Genomic DNA, 19,917 nt, shown 5'->3' with positions numbered 1-19,917 from the left:
AACAAGGGATTGCAAGCTACCTGGCAGATGGCCTGATTTGATGGATGCTATAGCACAGCTACAACATGCAAAAGCCGCAGGAGGCATATTAAGTAAAAAGAAACCCACTGATAGCTTCTCTGGTCTGATGCTGCATCCAGAGACACAGCCATCGGATCAACTGCATGAACATCGGTCATCCGAGATACCCTCAGATTACTCAGAATAGCAGTGTATTTCACTCAGCTGGGGCCTGTGAAGCTGTGTCCTAGGTCGTAGCCACTGGCTTTGGAACGCCCAGAAAATGGATCCGGCCTGCCACAATGAGATGCTGCACATTGCTACCCCTTCCCCACCCCCAAACTACATGCTACGGCTTAGATCCTGCGCATATGCAGATCGTCAAACATTGAGTTGTAAGTAAACCATCAGATTTGCATACAACTCTGAATCAGAGTCCACAGACCAGAAAACAATATATATCATAAGGCGCTTCAGACAGTTGCTATATAATACGCATGGAATCAGAGCAGTAAATTAATAACACTTTTACTGGTTAATATTAATATACAATATACCATTAAAAATGATACTTAATACACCTATACAAAAACTAAATATAGTGCAGTTCCTAGATATAGTCCAAACCACTTAGATGATGCTGATGCTAGAACACAGTTCTTCTTATATGAACAGGGAGTGGGACGTCCAAAAGTCCTCTGGGACACAGGTTCTCAAACTTGGTCCTCGGACCGCAAAGAGTGCATATTTTCCAGGTCTCCTCACAGAATCACAAGTGAAATAATTACCGTATATACTCGAGTATAAGCTGAGTTTTTCAGCACATTTTTTGTGCTGAAAAAGCCCCCCCTCGGCTTATACTCGAGTGATGCTCCAGGACCAGGGCCGGTTCTCCCGTTACGCAGCTGAGTAGGGCGCCACATACTGGAGGGCGCCTCACTCAGCTGCGTACCATGTGGGCCGCGGTGCAGACTGTGTCTCTATGACACCGGATGGAGTTCGGTCAGCACTACACAGTGCCAAACACACAGCCGCCGGCAACATCAGATGTGTGATTGTTGTAATTAGCAGCCGATGAGAGTCTGTCAGACTCTCATCGGCTGCTGCTGCTTCCACTGCGGGAGCCATCTTCTGGCTCCCGCAGTGGGTAATGGGAGAGACGTCATGATGTCATGACGTCTCTCCCATAATGCAAAGCGGCTGGAGGAGCCGGTAGCAGTGTCGGGACCAGGAGCGGGGTTTCAGGTAAGTGTTTTTATTTATTTTTATTACGTCTCTCTCTACTGGGGGGGGGCTACTACTGGGGGCAGTACCAGGGGGGGGGATTACTACTGGGGGCAGTACCAGGGGGGGATTACTACCAGTAGCTGCTGCATTTCCCATCCTAGGCTTATACTCGAGTCAATAAGTTTTCCCATTTTTTTGTGGTAAAATTAGGTACCTCTGCTTATATTCGGGTCGACTTATACTCAAGTATATACGGTAGCTCCACTTTTGGATCTTTTAAAATGTGTTAGTGAGTAGTGAATACACCTGTGCACCTGCTAGGTGGCCTGGAAAACGCGAACTGTGTAGGGCCCTGAGGACAGAGGGCCTGATTCAGCAAGGATCGTAATTGCAAAGCTGCTCACAGCTGCATTTGCGATCCCAGCACTGCGAGTTGCAGAGCTGGGATCACCATCAAGACTATTGGTGGTTGATGGTCGCGATGGTGGATGGCGCCAGGCTAGCTCAGGTTGGCCGGCTTGCGAGCCCAGCAGACTGCGTACGTCCACACAGTCTCTGGGCTGACCGCTCCCAGAAAAGGGGCCGGTTACACCCCATTTCTGGGAATGCCGGTCAACCCCGCACCGCCCCTTAAATGCCTCTGCCTGTCAATCAGGCAGAAGCTTTCAAGGGCTAGCGTGCATGTTAGAAGGGCCCATTCTGCACACTCGCAAAATGGATCCTGCGCATGCGCAGATTCCCGGTAATCAGGAGTCTGCTACAGTAGTGCACTTGCGCGCACTGCTGCATTAGCCCCAGAGATTGAGACCAGTGACGTGAACAGAGTTCAACATTATAAAATGAATGATAGTAGTTCTCCGTAGTTAGGGCCAAATTTAACAACGATCCCAATAACCAGTGGCATATGTTGTTTAGTAGCGCAGTAATACTAACAAATATGTTATTGGCATTTAACATTACTCACCCCTCCAGCGAGGTCCAGTAACACTGGTAGCGAAGGGCTGTTGTGACATGCGCATACGCGACCGCCAGTCTGTGCATACGCATTACACTTCCATCCAGCTGGGACTCGGCAATGCCGTGAAGGCTTCGCTGAAGTTGTAAAGGCAGTTGCTGGGTGCCCATTGTCTGCATGGTGACCATATAGCTATTGCCATCTGAATCGGTATGATATGCTGGCGGCTGAAGTCCCAACACTGGAAGGCCGCCTGGTGCAGAATCCCGACAGTGGTAGGTAAGTACCCTAAACCAGACTTGCCTACCTTTAGGCTGTCCCTTCCGGGAGGGGACAGCCTGGACGACACTCCTCTCACAGCAGGTGGGCGGAGCGGGGGGGCGTGGCGGCTCAACACGTCATCGTGGCCCCGTCCCTTGCTGTTCAGAGCCCGTAATATAGGCACTGTACTGCGGGGGCGGGGCTTCGATGACGCGATTTAACGCAAATCGCGTCATCTGATCCCCCGGCTGCATATTAAGTGGCCGGCAACAGGGGGTGTGGGATGGCTGCGGCTGGTTCCGGGAGACTTGCCTTGCCTTCCGGGTGGTCGGGAGCGGCACCCGATTTTCGGGAGGCTCCCGACCAAATCGGGAGGGTAGGCAAGTATGCCCTAAACTCCCCCTCTCCCCCTAACCCTCCCTTGGGGGAGCCTATACCTAACCTCCCCAGGGGGTCCTAACCCTATCCTTCCCCCCGTGGTGCCTAACCCTAACCCCCCTTCCCGCACCCTAACCCTCCCGGGGGGTGCCTAACCCTAACCTTCCCCCAGTGGTGCCTAACCCTAATCTCCCCACGGGAGTGCCTAAACCTAACCCCCCCTTCCCCGGGGACAGAGCAGTTACATACCCGTCCAGACGATCGGGATTCCTGCTCTTTGAGATGCCGACGTCGGTATCCTGTTCACCTTCGGGATATCTGCATCGGTATATTGCCGGATTCGGCGGAAGAGTATCGACGCCCGGCATTCCGTCCGCCGGCGATATGACTACATCCCACTGAAATCTATAGATGGCGTAAACGTTACAGTGACAAACAGCTGTAAAATTTGTTAAATACTGAAAGGTGGACATGACCCCTTTATCGAGTGCCAAAGATGTTATGTCTCTTTGTTAAATGGAGCCCTTGGCTGTTAGCGCATCGCAAAGGATCTGCTGTATGTAATAGCAAGATGTAACAAACTGGCAAATCACACTGTAACGTAATATTGAAGTCTATTAGGCAACCCCCCATATAGTTCATAGCATTGCAATGCATACAAGTTCTATAATTAACGAAAAATTGTGCATATAAACTAGAAATGTGTAGGTCTGGATTTGTGAAATCTGAACTTACCCGAATTTAAGGGTTCCAAGTAGAACCGGGTCAAGGTTCGGATACACTTTTGTGACCCATTCTGTTGCCGGTTCGGAACTCGTATTTAAAAAACGAACTCGGGTTTTGGTATCGGACATTTTTGCTGTATTATCGATTTTTATAACATTTTTCGAATCCAAAACCAAAATTAAACATAGAGGATGGTTTTGCAAAACGAAAACCAAACCACGAAATTGAATCCAGATCAAAAACCAAAACACAGGGGTCACCGCACATCTATAGTATAAACTAAAGTTGTAATAAAAACAAAAATTGGCGATGGCTGAAACCTGTTCTATAGGGACATATTCAATTGGTTTAGCGAGGTAAAAAAACCTTGCACCCAATTTTGGATTACCATGGGTATCCAATGAAAATAAAGTCGTTGCGGGGTTTTCAGCTCTGAAATCCCTGCAGTGCGTAAAAAAAAAGAATAATAAAAATTATCCTTCACTGTCCAGGGGTCTCTGGTTGTCTCCGCTGATCCCGGTGGTCTCCACTCCATCTTGTCACTGGGGAGGGGGCTACTGGGAGGTGCAAGGGCTGTTGGGAGATGTAGTTCTCCCAGCACCGGCTAAAGGGATACCCCTCCCCCCACACACAGTGGGGGGAGGGGTCACTCATACACACACTCACTCATACACACTTACATACTCACCCTGCTTCAGAAGACCCGGCTCCCGACACAGGATGCAGAAGACAGCGCTTCGGAAGGTGAGTAATTAAGGACTATTTAAGCTAATTGGAACATTCCAATAGCTCAATTAGTTCTCAGGGGGGTGCTGTCAGTGTCCCAGAGCAAGTCCCGCTGATTTTTCATAAAATTAACGATTTTAGGAAAAATCAGACTTGCTCTGGAGGTGTGAGAAAAAAGACACTTGATTTCTGCGTCCCATTTTCAGTCATATAATTGAATAGCAAAACCCCGCGGCTGCAGGAGAAACCCCGCACTGCGTTTTTTTTTTAAAAGCCCACCTGCAATTGGATTCCCTCCTTAGGCCCGTAATCAATAAGTTTTGCACTCATGATACTTTTCCGCCTGCCGCACTTTTCGCCTACATCGCGTGTTTTGGCCGTGGAAACTTTTCGGGCGCGCCCCCGCTATACCCCGTATTCAATTCCAAAAGACGCCAAAACGCGTCCTGGTGATACTCAAACAGGCAAAAAGTGCTGTAAAAAATGGGGAAATCAGCCTCATACCCCCCAAAAGATGCACTAACATTGGGGTTCAATATAGATGTCCCCGAAGAACCCTACTGAAGCTATTTGGGGTACTTAAGTGCTGTCAATTGCGTCTAAATAGCGTCTTTGCACAAGTGGTGAAGAATAGCATTAAGCAGTATTTTTTCGAGAAAATAAGTAGTCCTGTCAAATTTGGGGTACTTGAAAATGGGTGTAAGCATGGTTTAAAATTGCTACAGTGAAGTTTTAAGTGATGCCAAAAACGCACCCTCAGCAAACACCAGCAATCAAAAAAACACCTCCCCCATACTTGCAGAACCCCCAAAAGTCTATATCGCTACTTTTTATGTGTGTACCCCCACTTTGTAATATTTTGCCCTCTTTTTTAAAGTCATTTTTTGGGGTGTTCCTTCTTTTTTAGGGATTTTTTTACGCAGTAATCCTTTGGGGGGCTGTCCCAAGGGTGCAAAGTGGTATCCACACCTTTGCACACCAAAACCGCAATTCTACACTTTTCTCCGCCTGCTATTCATAGGCAAAACTTTTTCGCCTATTACATTGGTACGCGGAAAGTCTTTGCAATTGCATACGGCGAAATTACGTCATCCACGATACTTTTTGCAGATTCCGACTTTTCGCCGCTAATTGAATACGGGCCGTAGTGTCAATTGGGTGCTGCAGACTAGTTCATGGTCACCATAAGCATGGGGGGGAGATAATGGCAAAAGTTCTTATACAATAGTTGTAACTACTGCATTAGCATGTTAGAGAATAGTGTATGAGCAAAATGTTCCAAAAGCTGACGTCATACTATTACAATTGTGATTATTAAACCCAGAAATAAAAGAAAGCAGAACTCGTTTCCCATGAGAGAGCTGCTGCTTTAGCTATCTATGAGTGTATAATAAGCACTAAATAAAAACGTATTATTATTAGACACAGGTCAGCTGCTCCCTCTGCTGGAGAAAACTATAAAAGATAATAGAAATCTCAATTAGTTTTTGGTGCGATTGACAACATAAAAGCAATTAAGCGTATGTGTAATGATACAGTAATGGTTTACAAATTAAAGGGTGTAAATTAAAACAAAAGACACATCTTCCCATACCGGGAGTCGAACCCGGGCCGCCTGGGTGAAAACCAGGAATCCTAACCGCTAGACCATATGGGAGATTGCAAAATCTATCTGCTGCACCTTATATTTCACTGCAGAATGACTGACTGACTGACTGACGTATACACGAATCAGATGCGATTTGCCCCCAGGAGGCGGTGCAATCACTGATGGCCGTGTGCGCTTGCGCATATAGCACTAACATTCTTTATTCAGAAACACTATTTATATACATTATATAGCAGTCGCCGTCTCGTCCTGTACTGTACACCTCTCGCTCATTACTTAGATGGCAGCACCAGCAGAACCTGTGTAACTGGCGGCGGGCAATCTGGGAGTTGTAGTCCCCTAGCCGCATACTCTGGGCAGCAGATTACTAAAATTTAGCACGAATGCGCATGCGTATACTGTTCTGATTTCCGCAGCATTCATGTGACTAGTCATGTGACTCGGAGACATCCGGGTCTCGTAGAGCTGTGTGTGAGGTTGGGGTATGTATATGGAATATATTGGGGTCATGTAAGGGACGGGTTTGGATATGTATAGGGCAGGTTGGGTTATGTGTGGGGCAGGTTGGGGTATGTATGGGGCAGGTGGGGATATGTATGAGACAATAGGGGGTTTATTATGATTCTTATTCATTTATGCCCCATTATTATAAATCCGGGGAGCAGAAGAGCTGAGTCTAGGAAATAATGTGTGTGGAGAAACAACACATAAATCACAGCTATCACTTCAATGGGATGATAGGACTCCTGGGGCAGCTGGTGCTGGGTGATATGTGCACTCCATGACTACAGGGTAACATATGTGCACTCCATGACTGTAGGGTAACATATGTGCACTCCATGACTGCAGGGTAACGTGTGCACTCCATGACTGCAGGGTAACATGTGTGCACTCCATGACTGCAGGGTAACGTGTGCACTCCATGACTGCAGGGTAACATGTGTGCACTCCATGACTGCAGGGTAACATGTGTGCACTCCATGACTGCAGGGTAACATGTGTGCACTCCATGACTGCAGGGTAACATGTGTGCACTCCATGACTGCAGGGTAACATGTGTGCACTCCATGGCTACAGGGTAACATGTGTGCACTCCATGGCTACAGAGTAACGTGTGCACTCCATGACTACAGGGTAACATGTGTGCACTCCATGGCTACAGGGTAACATGTGTGCACTCCATGGCTACAGGGTAACATGTGTGCACTCCATGGCTACAGGGTAACATGTGTGCACTCCATGGCTACAGGGTAACATGTGTGCACTCCATGGCTACAGGGTAACATGTGTGCACTCCATGGCTACAGGGTAACATGTGTGCACTCCATGGCTACAGGGTAACATGTGTGCACTCCATGGCTACAGGGTAACATGTGTGCACTCCATGGCTACAGGGTAACATGTGTGCACTCCATGGCTACAGGGTAACATGTGTGCACTCCATGGCTACAGGGTAACATGTGTGCACTCCATGGCTACAGGGTAACATGTGTGCACTCCATGGCTACAGGGTAACATGTGTGCACTCCATGGCTACAGGGTAACATGTGTGCACTCCATGGCTACAGGGTAACATGTGTGCACTCCATGGCTACAGGGTAACATGTGTGCACTCCATGGCTACAGGGTAACATGTGTGCACTCCATGGCTACAGGGTAACATGTGTGCACTCCATGGCTACAGGGTAACATGTGTGCACTCCATGGCTACAGGGTAACATGTGTGCACTCCATGGCTACAGGGTAACATGTGTGCACTCCATGGCTACAGGGTAACACTGTTCTCCTGTATGTCCTGTGTGATGAGCGATTGTGATAGCAGTAATGGGGAGGATGCGGAGGTGTTATACTGAGATTATCTGTAAGTAGATGTAGTTGGTTTGGAGATGGAGAATAATATGTACTCAGCGGCTGCTGGCTGCCTGTAAACATGAAATCGCTGTGTACAAAAGCTGTGCTGTACATTATTATTATTATTATTATTATTGTTATTGTCATTCTTATTACATCTGTGTAACCTGAATTGTGATCTTTATATGCAGATTATTGTATGTGATGCCCAGCTCAGCCATGAAGAAAAAGGTAATATTTATTATACATGAGTGGAAATAATATATACTGTTTGTTGCTAGGATGAAAGAGCCACGTAAGATAATGTAATAAATGAAGTACCCACATATTGGATATAAGATACATGTAACAACATCTGGGATGATGCTATTTCAAGTGAGCCGTGCAGAAGATGTGTATCTAATATTTGGACAAGTAGTGCATACTGTAAGCATTCATTGAATAGGGTTTGGTCGACTATCACAATATCGACAGCAATTATCTAGACACAATAATGTTGGCGGGTACAACATGTCGACATGCTCAACTGTCAACAGCCAATTTTATCCCCAACCCTATACCCTAAAATTTATATTGTCTGCATTTTAACCACATTGACATTGTCATTCAACATTATGGTGTCATCCTTTTGTCTGTCGACATTGTGATTGTTGAAATGTTGACTACTTTCTATTGAATACATTTGACATGCTGACCTGACATGTATTTGGACAAATATATACCTCAGTATTCTTATCTTGGTGATGGTATTGCATGGACATTTTTCAACTTCCAACAGGTGCTACTGATGGGCAAGAGTGGGTCAGGGAAGACCAGCATGAGATCCATCATCTTTGCAAACTACATTGCAAGGGACACTCGTCGTTTGGGGGCTACTAGTAAGAACTGCTTTAGTGGAGATTATAAAAATATTTCATTTGTGAGCGTGAGGAAGATCAGTCCCATTTGTATCAATATTCTCTAATTCTTTCTCTTGCAGTTGATGTTGAGCACTCTCATGTCCGATTTTTGGGCAATCTGGTATTAAATCTGTGGGATTGTGGTGGGTAAGTATAGTGTTATTTAGCAGTGATTAAGCAGAGCGTATGCTACTGTTGTACTTCACTACAAAAAATTGCTGTATTAGGGATAGGCATCAATTTCTGTTCTTCTTTTTTTTTTTTAAAGGATCGATGTTCATGCCTGATGCACTGTGTTGTTTTGTTTTTCAAATCGATTCTGGAGACAGTGGGCCTGATTCAGACAAGCGCTGTGCGCTCGCAACCGAGTCGATGGTAGGCCAGTGCGCATGCGCGAGACCCGGATAGCGACGGGCACTCCGTCGCTCCGGGTCTCCTACCAAAGGCGGCGTGCTGGCGATGTTCAGTGACAGCAGGCCCCCTTTGGTGGTTGTGCCGGGGGCGTGGCTGCTCAGACGGAGGCGTTCCCATGGGAACGCCTACCGTCTGGGGCCGGCTCCACTGACATCACAAGTGATGTCAGTGGGAGAGCTTTCGGCTCTGTTAGAGCTGACAGCTCTCTGAGGCTTGCGGCAACGAGACCCTACCACAAGGGTCTCGTCGCTAGCCCGATGGTCGTGATGGTCTTGACCATCGCGACCATCTTCCTGGCCGCTCGCTATAGCTGTGGGTGATCAAAACAAGAAGGCCAGCCCTGATTCAGAGCGAGCGCTCTGTCAGAGCGTCCGGCTCTGAATCAGGCCCAGTATGTATTGATAGAATGTGATGTGCAGAGCAGTGATATATACTTACCTGTTCCCTGGCGTCTCCAGCTCCACTGTGCATACATTAATTTATTTTTTGACTATGCATGTGTGATTTTACCGTCCCACCTAACCACACATGCAAAAAATTATATCATTCTTGGGAAAGAGTGATGCTATTTTACAGATTGCTTCCTGTATTAAATACAAACTTGGCTATCCTGTATCAATCGAAATTTGACTTGTATGAAAGGGCTACTACTAATGTACATATATACATATGTATATAAAAGTTCAGTAGCTTATCAGAATGAACTATTGAGATGTGCGATTACATTGTGATCATGAGGAAACATTTGGTCCTCACGGACTGGCTGGGTTTTGTCAGTAACTCCACTGTAGTCTCCCTGTTAGAGCTTCTTTTGTAGAAATTAGCTGGTAACAGAGAGCAATAACATGCCGTCAAATCCACAGCAATTTACAGTGTCAAAATTGACAAGATATGAAAATTTGTACTTTAGGGTGTTTTTTTTAATAATCCTTTATGCCCTTTACTACTGTATATATTCTAATAAGCATCTTCATCTAGGGAACTTTTTTCAGAAGGAGAAACAAAAATCTGAGCTTTTTGGTATTTCCACAGTGTTAATATGCCATTGTTTCTGTTTTTTGTATGTGACTTTACCATTTCACTGCTTTTAGTCAGGACACATTCATGGAGAATTACTTCACCAGCCAGCGTGACAACATATTCCGCAATGTTGAAGTTCTTATCTACGTCTTTGATGTTGAGAGCAGAGAGCTGGAGAAAGACATGCACTATTACCAGTCTTGTTTGGAAGCCATCCTTCAGAACTCTCCTGATGCCAAGGTGTTTTGTCTGGTTCACAAAATGGACTTAGTGCAAGAAGATCAAAGAGATCTGGTTAGTTGAATTTGAAAAAATTGTCCACAGCATTTTCATCCCAGAGCTTACATCTTTTATAGATCAAAATTTATGACCAGGCCAATCTCGCTTTAATATTCAGTATACCTTCTCAGCTGGTAAAAGAACATCTGTTTCTGTTTTGTTTTTCCTGTAAAGTTTTTAGTTTAATTTTATTTGCATTGAGTATTTTGTATTGTATTTGTTTATACAATCTTTTTGTAGCTTGTCTTTATTCTTCACCTAAGCACTTTTTCCATGGTTTCCAGAAATTTTAAATGAATGTCGTTTGAAACCATATATACATACCTGCATCTCACCACAGCCTCCTGCTTCTTACTCCTGCCCCCTGCATCTCACCACAGCCTCCTGCTTCTTACTCCTGGCCCCCTGCATCTCACCACAGCCTCCTGCTTCTTACTCCTGGCCCCCTGCATCTCACCACAGCCTCCTGCTTCTTACTCCTGGCCCCCTGCATCTCACCACAGCCTCCTGCTTCTTACTCCTGGCCCCCTGCATCTCACCACAGCCTCCTGCTTCTTACTCCTGGCCCCCTGCATCTCACCACAGCCTCCTGCTTCTTACTCCTGGCCCCCTGCATCTCACCACAGCCTCCTGCTTCTTACTCCTGGCCCCCTGCATCTCACCACAGCCTCCTGCTTCTTACTCCTGGCCCCCTGCATCTCACCACAGCCTCCTGCTTCTTACTCCTGGCCCCCTGCATCTCACCACAGCCTCCTGCTTCTTACTCCTGGCCCCCTGCATCTCACCACAGCCTCCTGCTTCTTACTCCTGGCCCCCTGCATCTCACCACAGCCTCCTGCTTCTTACTCCTGGCCCCCTGCATCTCACCACAGCCTCCTGCTTCTTACTCCTGGCCCCCTGCATCTCACCACAGCCTCCTGCTTCTTACTCCTGGCCCCCTGCATCTCACCACAGCCTCCTGCTTCTTACTCCTGGCCCCCTGCATCTCACCACAGCCTCCTGCTTCTTACTCCTGGCCCCCTGCATCTCACCACAGCCTCCTGCTTCTTACTCCTGGCCCCCTGCATCTCACCACAGCCTCCTGCTTCTTACTCCTGGCCCCCTGCATCTCACCACAGCCTCCTGCTTCTTACTCCTGGCCCCCTGCATCTCACCACAGCCTCCTGCTTCTTACTCCTGGCCCCCTGCATCTCACCACAGCCTCCTGCTTCTTACTCCTGGCCCCCTGCATCTCACCACAGCCTCCTGCTTCTTACTCCTGGCCCCCTGCATCTCACCACAGCCTCCTGCTTCTTACTCCTGGCCCCCTGCATCTCACCACAGCCTCCTGCTTCTTACTCCTGGCCCCCTGCATCTCACCACAGCCTCCTGCTTCTTACTCCTGGCCCCCTGCATCTCACCACAGCCTCCTGCTTCTTACTCCTGGCCCCCTGCATCTCACCACAGCCTCCTGCTTCTTACTCCTGGCCCCCTGCATCTCACCACAGCCTCCTGCTTCTTACTCCTGGCCCCCTGCATCTCACCACAGCCTCCTGCTTCTTACTCCTGGCCCCCTGCATCTCACCACAGCCTCCTGCTTCTTACTCCTGGCCCCCTGCATCTCACCACAGTAGAAATGAAATTATATAGCGCTCATTTTTTGTATTTACCTTAGTGTATCGGATATACACTACCGTTCAATAGTTTGGGGTCACCCAGAAAATTTCGTGTTTTACATGAAAACTGAATTATTTATCAAATAAGTTGCAAAATGAATAGAACATATAGTCATTGGCATTGGCAAGGTTAGAATAGAAATAATGATTTTTATTTGACATAATTTTGTCCTTCAAACTTTGCTTTCGTCAAAGAATGCTCCTTTTGCAGCAATTACAGCATTGCAGACCTTTGGCATTCTAGCTGTTAATTTGTTGAGGTAATCTGAAGAAATTTCACCCCATGCTTCCTGAAGCATCTCCCACAAGTTGGATTGGCTTGATGGGCACTTCTTGCGTACCATACGGTCAAGCTGCTCCCACAACAGCTCAATGGGGTTGAAATCTGGTGACTGCGCTGGCCTCTCCATTACAGACAGAATACCAGCTGCCTGCTTCTTCCCTAAATAGTTCTTGCATAATTTGGAGGTGTGCTTTGGGTGATTGTCCTGTTGGAGGAGGAAATTGGCTCCAATCAAGCGCTGTCCACAGGGTATGGCATGGCATTGCAAAATGGAGTGATAGCCTTCCTTAGTCAAAATTAATTTTACCTTGTACAAATCTCCCACTTTACCAACATCAAAGCAGCCCCAGACCATCACATTACCTCCACCATGCTTGACAGATGGCGTCAGGCACTCTTCCTGCATCTTTTCACTTGTTCTGCATCTCAAAAATGTTCTTCTGTGTGATTCAAACACCTCAAACTTCGATTAGTCTATCCATAAAACTTTATTCTAATCTTCCTCTGTCCAATGTCTGTGTTCTTTACCCATATTAATCTTTACCTTTTATTGATGGCTTTTTCCTTAACACTCTGCCCAGAAGGCCAGCATCCTGGAGTCGCCACTTCACTGTAGACATTGACACTGGCGTTTTGCGGGTACCATTTAATGAAGCTGCCAGTTGAGGACTTGTGAGGCGTCTACTTCTCAAACTAGAGACTCTAATGTCTTCTTGCACAATTGTGCCCCGGGGCCTCCCACTTCTCTTTCTACTATGGTTAGAGTCTGTGCTGTTCTCTGAAGGGAGTAGTACACACTGTTGTAGGAAATGTTCAGTTTCTTGGCAATTTCTCGCATTGGAATAGCCTTCATTTCTAAGAACAAGAATTGACTGTCGAGTTTCACTTAAAAGTTCTCTTTTTCTGGCCATTTGGAGAGTATAATCAAACCCACAAATGTGATGCTCCAGATACTCAACTAGCTCACAGGAAGGCCTGTTTTATAGCTTCTCTAACAAGCAAACCCGTTTTCTAATCATCCATTAGTCTTCTAACGTGCTTAACAAACACAATGTACCATTAGAACACTGGAGTGATGGTTGCTGGAAATGGGCCTCTATACACCTATGTAGATATTCCTTTAAAAAACAGACGTTTGCAGCTAGTATAGTCCTTTACCACATTAACAATGTTTAGAGTGTATTTCTGATTAATGTTATTTTCATTGAAAAAAAACAGTGCTTTTCTTTCAAAAAGAAGGAAATTTCTAAGTGACCCCAAACTTTTGAACGCTAGTATGTATATGTATTTTAAAACAGACTCGATTGTATAGATTTAAGTATTAATTTTATTTAAATGACAACAGTGTGCATAGAAAGGCACCTATGGGTGTATGACATACAGGGAGATTACAAGACACGATGGGATATGGGTGTGGGATAGTGGAGGGGGAAACTTTTTTTTTTTTTTTTATATATATATTAAAAATATGAAAAATTATATTAAAAAAACAAAAAATGTCGATCATATAAAGTTACTTAAAACTTGATTATTTTCCATAGAAATGAATATATATAGAAAAATTATAAAAAAGGATAAAAATCGTATTGTTCTTTTGGATATATTCCAAGTAATCAACTTATGATTGGCAGTTATGTTGATGGACAGAGTAATAAGTGTTAGTTAACCACAGTGGATATATTATCTTGCAGTAATTATTCCCCGTTACAGGCACAGTTTCAATGCAGGGTAAGCACTTTCAGGATAGTGCTATATGGTAGCTCTAGTTGTATTACTTGCTCACCCAACTATCCCTTTGGTGTAGCCGGGTATAGGGGGTCAAGCTGCGGGGTAGACGGGTTGTGTGGTCCGGATACAGAGCAGGGACATCGTTGTATGTATGTGACCCAGCACAGACTGATGCACCCTGTAGAAGGTCTATTTTACACCCTGATGACAAGGTCTAAGAGACCTTGAAATGTTGGTAATAAAGGATTTTCTACTTCAGGGTCCATAGGGTATCCACAGGATACCTTGGGGGTATAGGTGTGACGTCAGTCGCAGGGCACCAAAGAGTTAAGCTTTCAGCCTCCCAGGATGCACTAGGTCCCCCTCCTATACCCCGCCCCCGGGCTAAGGCACCCCAGTTTAGTTTGGTGCCCGGCCGGAGTCGGGTGCACCTGTTGGAGTGGGGGCTAGAAGAGCCCCTGAAGCTTTTTCTTCATGCAGCTGTGGCTGCACATCTGGATGAACAGCATGGACAGTCAGTCCTGACGTCCATGCTGTCTTCCCTACACCCCGCCGGTACCAGAACGCCGGTACTGATCCGGGGATGCTGGTGGGCGTCTGGGGTCACAGCTAGCGGTGACCCCAGATGCTCCGGACCATGGCCGGATTCAAGGGGGACAGAGGTAAGCAGCGGGGTCCCGCGGTGGGTCCCCGCTGATCACATGGTCCTAAGTCCCCAGGCAGGGGGCTCCCTGGGGACTGGCTGCAGCGTGGAGCCAGGCGACCAACCTGCGCTTCCACTACCCCCTGGGACAGCGGACCACAGCAGAGCGGTAGCGCTGCTGCGTCCCAGGGGTTAAATGCATGCCAGGGGAGCGCGCCTTCCCTGTCTCACAGCCGGCGCCTCCCCCGCTGCACACAGCCCTCTCTGCACTGTGCTGACTGGTCCTGTGTCAGCGCTCCTCCCCCAGGCCAGCTTCTCTCTGCTCCTCGGCGGCCATCTTCTCTGCAACGCATGGTGAACGCTGCTGGAAGTCTGGAAGGAAGCATCGTGGTCTGGGTCCCCCCGCATACCTCTCCTCCGCTGTGGCTCAGGTCTGTGTATGCAGCGCTGTGTCCTACCAGGCCCTGTGTCTGTGTAGTTGAGTGATCAGCGCTGTTAGTGCAGGAATTGTTATTTCTCTGCATTGTATGTGACTGTGCTAGCGCTGCCTGTAACTTTTCTTCTCTAAACTGTCAGCTTTATTACTGTCCCTGTTCTTTCTGCTAAAGCCCTTGCGGTGCGGTGCTGCAGGGTGGTCTCTCGCCTATTTAATACTTAATTGGTGAGAGAGGTCACATACGTGGTGCCATCATGTCTGAAAGTGATTTTCCCCTCCGGCTACAGTGTACCACGTGCAAAGTACCGTTAGCGGAGGGGGAGGGTAGCGCGGAGGGCCTTTGCCGGCAGTGTTTGTCAATGGCGCGGCCTATTACGGTTACAGCACCGGTACAGGAGCCGCCCTGGGCTTGTTTCGCTCAGGCGTTAACAGCTTTAGTGGGCCAGTTAGCTCCGCAGCCCGCGTTTACTCCGATGGGTTTGTCCCAGCAGTCTGTGGTGTCGTCACCCATGCAGGGGTTCCCACGACAATTGGTGGTACCCCACAGTCTCCCTATTTCCCCGCTCCCGGGTTCTCAGGAGCCAGCGTGGGTTAACTCCCTGACGAGTTCTGTACAGCACTTGTCGGATGTGTTGCAAGGGGAGTCTGTGATGCGGCCTCATAAAAGGCCGGTGGCGTCTCTGTCCGCTCCTTATGAGGATGACGAAGGGACGTCTGATGATGGGGAGATTCTGGATCCTTACGATCAGGAACCTCTCCATACTAAGGACGCTGATGCTAAGTCCAAAGTATATATTCCTGGACTTATTCGGGCGGTCCGCACAGCCTTGGTGATTGAGGACGAAGTTCCCCCAGCGGCTAAATCTAAGTATGCCTTTTTCAAAGATGTGAAGGGCGATGCCACAGTCTTTCCTCTTTCGGGTCAGTTGGTGGACCATTTAGAGGAGGCGTGGAAACAGCCTGGCAAGCGATACCAGCCGCAGAGACGCCTGGCGGTGGCTTATCCGTTCGCGGATAATTATTTTGCTAAGTGGGAATCCCCTCCACAGGTGGATTCTCACGTGACCCGTCTTGTCCGTAGTGCCACATTGCCGATGCCATCCATGTCCTCCCTTAAGGATGCTACGGATCGCAAGGTAGAAATCTGCCTGAAGTCCGCTTATTCCCTTGCAGGGGGGGCAGCACGGCCGGCTATGGCCATTTGCTGGGTTGCCAGAGCGATGGAGCGCTGGGCGGATTCATTAGAGGCTTCTTTTGAATCCGACTGTCCGGCCGAACAGGCAGAGTTGATTGGCAATCTCCGTGATTCGGCCACCTACATCAACGAGGCGGCTCTAGACATTAGTACTCTGGTGTCTAGAATTTCTTCAGCAGCGGTAGCTGCTCGTCGCACCTTGTGGCTGCGATCCTGGAAGGCGGACGCAGATTCCAAGAAAGGTCTGGAAGCGTTGCCGTTTACCGGAGAAGTTCTCTTCGGTCCGGATCTGGATAAGATTGTGGCCACGCTGGCGGCAGCCAAATCTGCTTGTCTGCCGTCGGCCGCTGCTCCTTCTGGTTCTGGATCATCGTCCTTTCGGTCATCTAGGGCCCAGGGCAGGCCCAAACCACAGTCGTTTCCTCGACAGGCTGGCCCTAAGAAATCGGTCAAGCCCCGGAAGCAGGCATGGAGTACCAGACGTCCGGCCCCCAAGCCAGATGACAAGCCTGCGGCCTGACGGTCCGGGCCTCCCTTTGGGGGATCCCAGGGTGGGAGGCCGCCTGCTGCAGTTCTCCCGGTGTTGGTCGTTCACTACGACAGACACTTGGGTTCTGGAGGTGGTCTCCCACGGGTACGCCCTCTCCTTCCGGCACAGACCCCCGGCTCGATTCTTCACCACGGGTCTACCATCAGACCGGAACAAGGCTACGGAGCTGCGGAAGGTATTGCACACTATGCTCCAGGCTGGAGTTATAGTGCCTGTTCCATTCTCCCAGAGGGGCCAGGGTTTCTATTCAAATCTATTTTTGGTACAGAAACCCAATGGGTCATATCGTCCGATTCTCAACCTCAAAGCATTCAACAAGTCTTTGCGGGTCCCGAAGTTTCGGATGGAGACCCTACGGTCCATCATTCTGGCGCTGGAACCTGGGGACTACATGGTGTCATTGGACATACAGGACGCTTACCTGCATGTCCCTATTCTTTTGCGCCATCAAGAGTTCCTTCGGTTTGCAATCCGCAGCGACCACTTCCAGTTTCGGGCGTTACCTTTTGGCCTGGCGACAGCACCACGTGTTTTCACCAAGGTGATGGCGGTCATGGCGGCTTCTCTGCGGCTGCAAGGAGTCCGCATGTTGCCGTACTTGGACGACCTGTTATTGGTGGCAGGATCTCCAGAGCTCCTGTTACACCACTTGGACCTGACCATTGCACTGCTGCAACGGCACGGCTAGCTAATCAACTGGCAGAAGTCCACTCTAATCCCGTCTCGGAGGATTCTGCATCTTGGAGCCTTATTGGACTCGGGACAGCAAAGGATCTTCGTGACGGAGGACAAGATCTCTGCTTTACAGTCAAGGGTGCGCAGTTGTCTGCACAGCCGCCGGGTGTCCTTACACTCGGCGATGAGGTTACTGGGCTCCATGGTGTCGGTGTTCGACATGGTGGAATACGCCCAGTTTCACTCCAGACCTCTGCAGCACCTGATCCTGTCCAAGTGGAACGGGCTGCCTCAGTCTCTGAAGTTCCAGACGATTGTGCTCACCCCGGAGGTTCGCCTGTCCCTTGCGCGGTGGTTAAAGACGACCCACCTCAACAAGGGACGTCCGTTCTGGGTTCCAAATTGGGTCCTGTTGACAACGGACGCCAGTCTTCGGGGCTGGGGAGCAGTTTCGGGTCCACACTTGTTCCAGGGCAGGTGGACGCCGACAGAAGCGGAGCTTCCAATAAATATCTTGGAACTCCGTGCGGTCTTCAATGCTCTCCTGCAGGCACAGCGGTTTCTCCAGGGTCACCCGGTGCAGGTCCAGTCGGACAATGCTACCACCGTGGCCTACATAAACAGGCAAGGAGGAACTCGCAGTCGGGCGGCTCTCGTAGAGGTCTCTCGGATCCTGGTTTGGGCGGAGCGCAATCTTCCGGCCATATCAGCGGTCTTCATCCCGGGAGTGCTAAATTGGGAGGCGGACTTTCTAAGTCGCCAGGACGTTCATCCAGGGGAATGGTCCCTGCACCCGGACGTTTTTCAACTACTGGTGGATGCTCTGTCCGTCCGATGGACGTTCAGGTTCACATACCTGTTCCCTCCGGTCTCCCTTCTTCCACGGGTAATCCGGAAATTCAAACAGGAAGGAGGGACGCTCCTGTTGATAGCTCCCGCGTGGCCCAGGCGGCACTGGTTCTCAGACCTTCAGGGTCTGTCCGTGGACAGTCCTCTGCGTTTGCAGCTACGACCGGACCTTCTGTCTCAGGGTCCTTGTCTTCACCCGGACCTGACTCGGCTGTCTTTGGCGGCGTGGCTGTTGAGACGGCCATGCTGAGGTCCCGGGGGTTTTCCAGCTCTGTGGTGCGTACCATGTTACGAGCTCGGAAACCGTCTTCCGCGAGGATATACCATCGCGTGTGGCATATGTTCTTCCAGTGGTGTCGACCGAGAGGTTATGCACCGCGGGAGTTTCGTCTGTCTCGGATTCTCGCCTTCCTGCAAGCGGGACTAGGTCATGGGCTTCGCCTTGCTTCTTTGAAGGTACAGGTTTCGGCCCTATCTGTCTGGTTTCACCGTAGGATTGCTACAATCCCGGATGTGCGCACCTTTATGCAAGGTGTTCTCCGTATTCAGCCGCCCTTTGTTCCACCTGTGGCGCCTTGGGATTTGGCTGTGGTCCTGAGGGCTCTCCAAGGACCGCCGTTTGACCCACTGGGCTCAGTGGATATTAAATGGCTAACAGCTAAGACTGTTTTACTTCTGGCCGTTGCTTCGGCCAGACGTGTTTCTGAGTTAGGGGCTCTTTCTTGTAGACCCCCTTTCTTGGTTTTTCATGGGAACAGGGCAGTGCTCCGCACTCGGCCCGAGTTTCTTCCCAAAGTTGTTTCCCAGTTTCATGTTAACGAGGAAATAGTTGTTCCGGCCTTTAACTCACCGGGTCTTTCCGTGGGTGAGGCCTCTTTGGATGTTGTGCGGGCCTTAAGGACTTATGTTGACCGCACTTCTTCGTTTAGGAAGTCGGACGCTTTGTTGTCCTCTATGGCTTCTGTAAAAAGGGTTGGCCTGATTCAAAGCAAACTTTGGCAGCCTGGATCCGTATGGCTATTTCTGAAGCTTATCTTCATGAAGGCCTACCGGTCCCTCCTTCTCTGAAGGCTCATTCCACTAGGTCTGTGGGTCCTTCGTGGGCAGCTCGACGTGGTGCCTCGGCAGTTCAGATCTGCAAGGCTGCTACGTGGTCTTCTGTCCATACCTTCGTGAGGTATTACAGGTTTGACACCTTCGCCTCTCAGGATGCTTCCTTCGGGCGGCGGATTCTCCTTTCTGCACAGGAGCGTCCCCACCCTTAAAGGATACTGCTTTGGGACATCCCCAAGGTATCCTGTGGATACCCTATGGACCCTGAAGTAGAAAATATGAGATATGGTAAGAACTTACCCTTGTTATCTCTATTTCTACGAAGTCCATAGGGTTCCACAGGACTCCCGCCCTGTCGCACCTGTGCTGCAGATGGGCTTTGCTCTGGTCACCGGTTTTCCGTCTCCCTCTGGTGAGAATGTGATTCTTGTATGTGTCCAGATCTTTGTTCCTTCTCCTCCTCCGGCCTATGGCTTGGTAACTAACTGAGGTGCCTTGGCCCGGG

At 48.9% G+C, this 19,917-nt stretch overlaps 1 protein-coding gene and 1 non-coding gene across 2 annotated transcripts in view; one reads left to right on the top strand and one right to left on the bottom strand.

Annotated features, from left to right (window-relative positions):
* Nucleotides 1-5,858: 5,858 nt before the first annotated feature.
* On the bottom strand, nucleotides 5,859-5,930 carry TRNAE-UUC (transfer RNA glutamic acid (anticodon UUC)). The gene has a single exon. It is a non-coding gene; the product is annotated as a tRNA-Glu (tRNA).
* A 333-nt stretch (nucleotides 5,931-6,263) lies between these two features.
* The window catches only part of LOC148508673 (ras-related GTP-binding protein A), an 18,544-nt gene continuing 4,890 nt past the window's right edge, over nucleotides 6,264-19,917 (top strand). Inside the window, exons 1-5 of the mRNA XM_088444223.1 lie at nucleotides 6,264-6,364; nucleotides 7,925-7,964; nucleotides 8,512-8,611; nucleotides 8,713-8,779; nucleotides 10,138-10,360. Of these exons, the coding sequence (XP_088300349.1) occupies nucleotides 7,938-7,964; nucleotides 8,512-8,611; nucleotides 8,713-8,779; nucleotides 10,138-10,360 (417 nt within the window). The 5' untranslated portion in view covers nucleotides 6,264-6,364; nucleotides 7,925-7,937. The remainder of the gene's footprint in view (nucleotides 6,365-7,924; nucleotides 7,965-8,511; nucleotides 8,612-8,712; nucleotides 8,780-10,137; nucleotides 10,361-19,917) is intronic.

This window comes from Taudactylus pleione, unplaced genomic scaffold, assembly GCF_031769625.1.
Source record: "Taudactylus pleione unplaced genomic scaffold, aTauple2 ptg000352l, whole genome shotgun sequence".
NCBI classification, from domain to species: Eukaryota; Metazoa; Chordata; class Amphibia; order Anura; family Myobatrachidae; genus Taudactylus; species Taudactylus pleione.
This window is presented reverse-complemented; position numbering and strand designations above follow the sequence as displayed.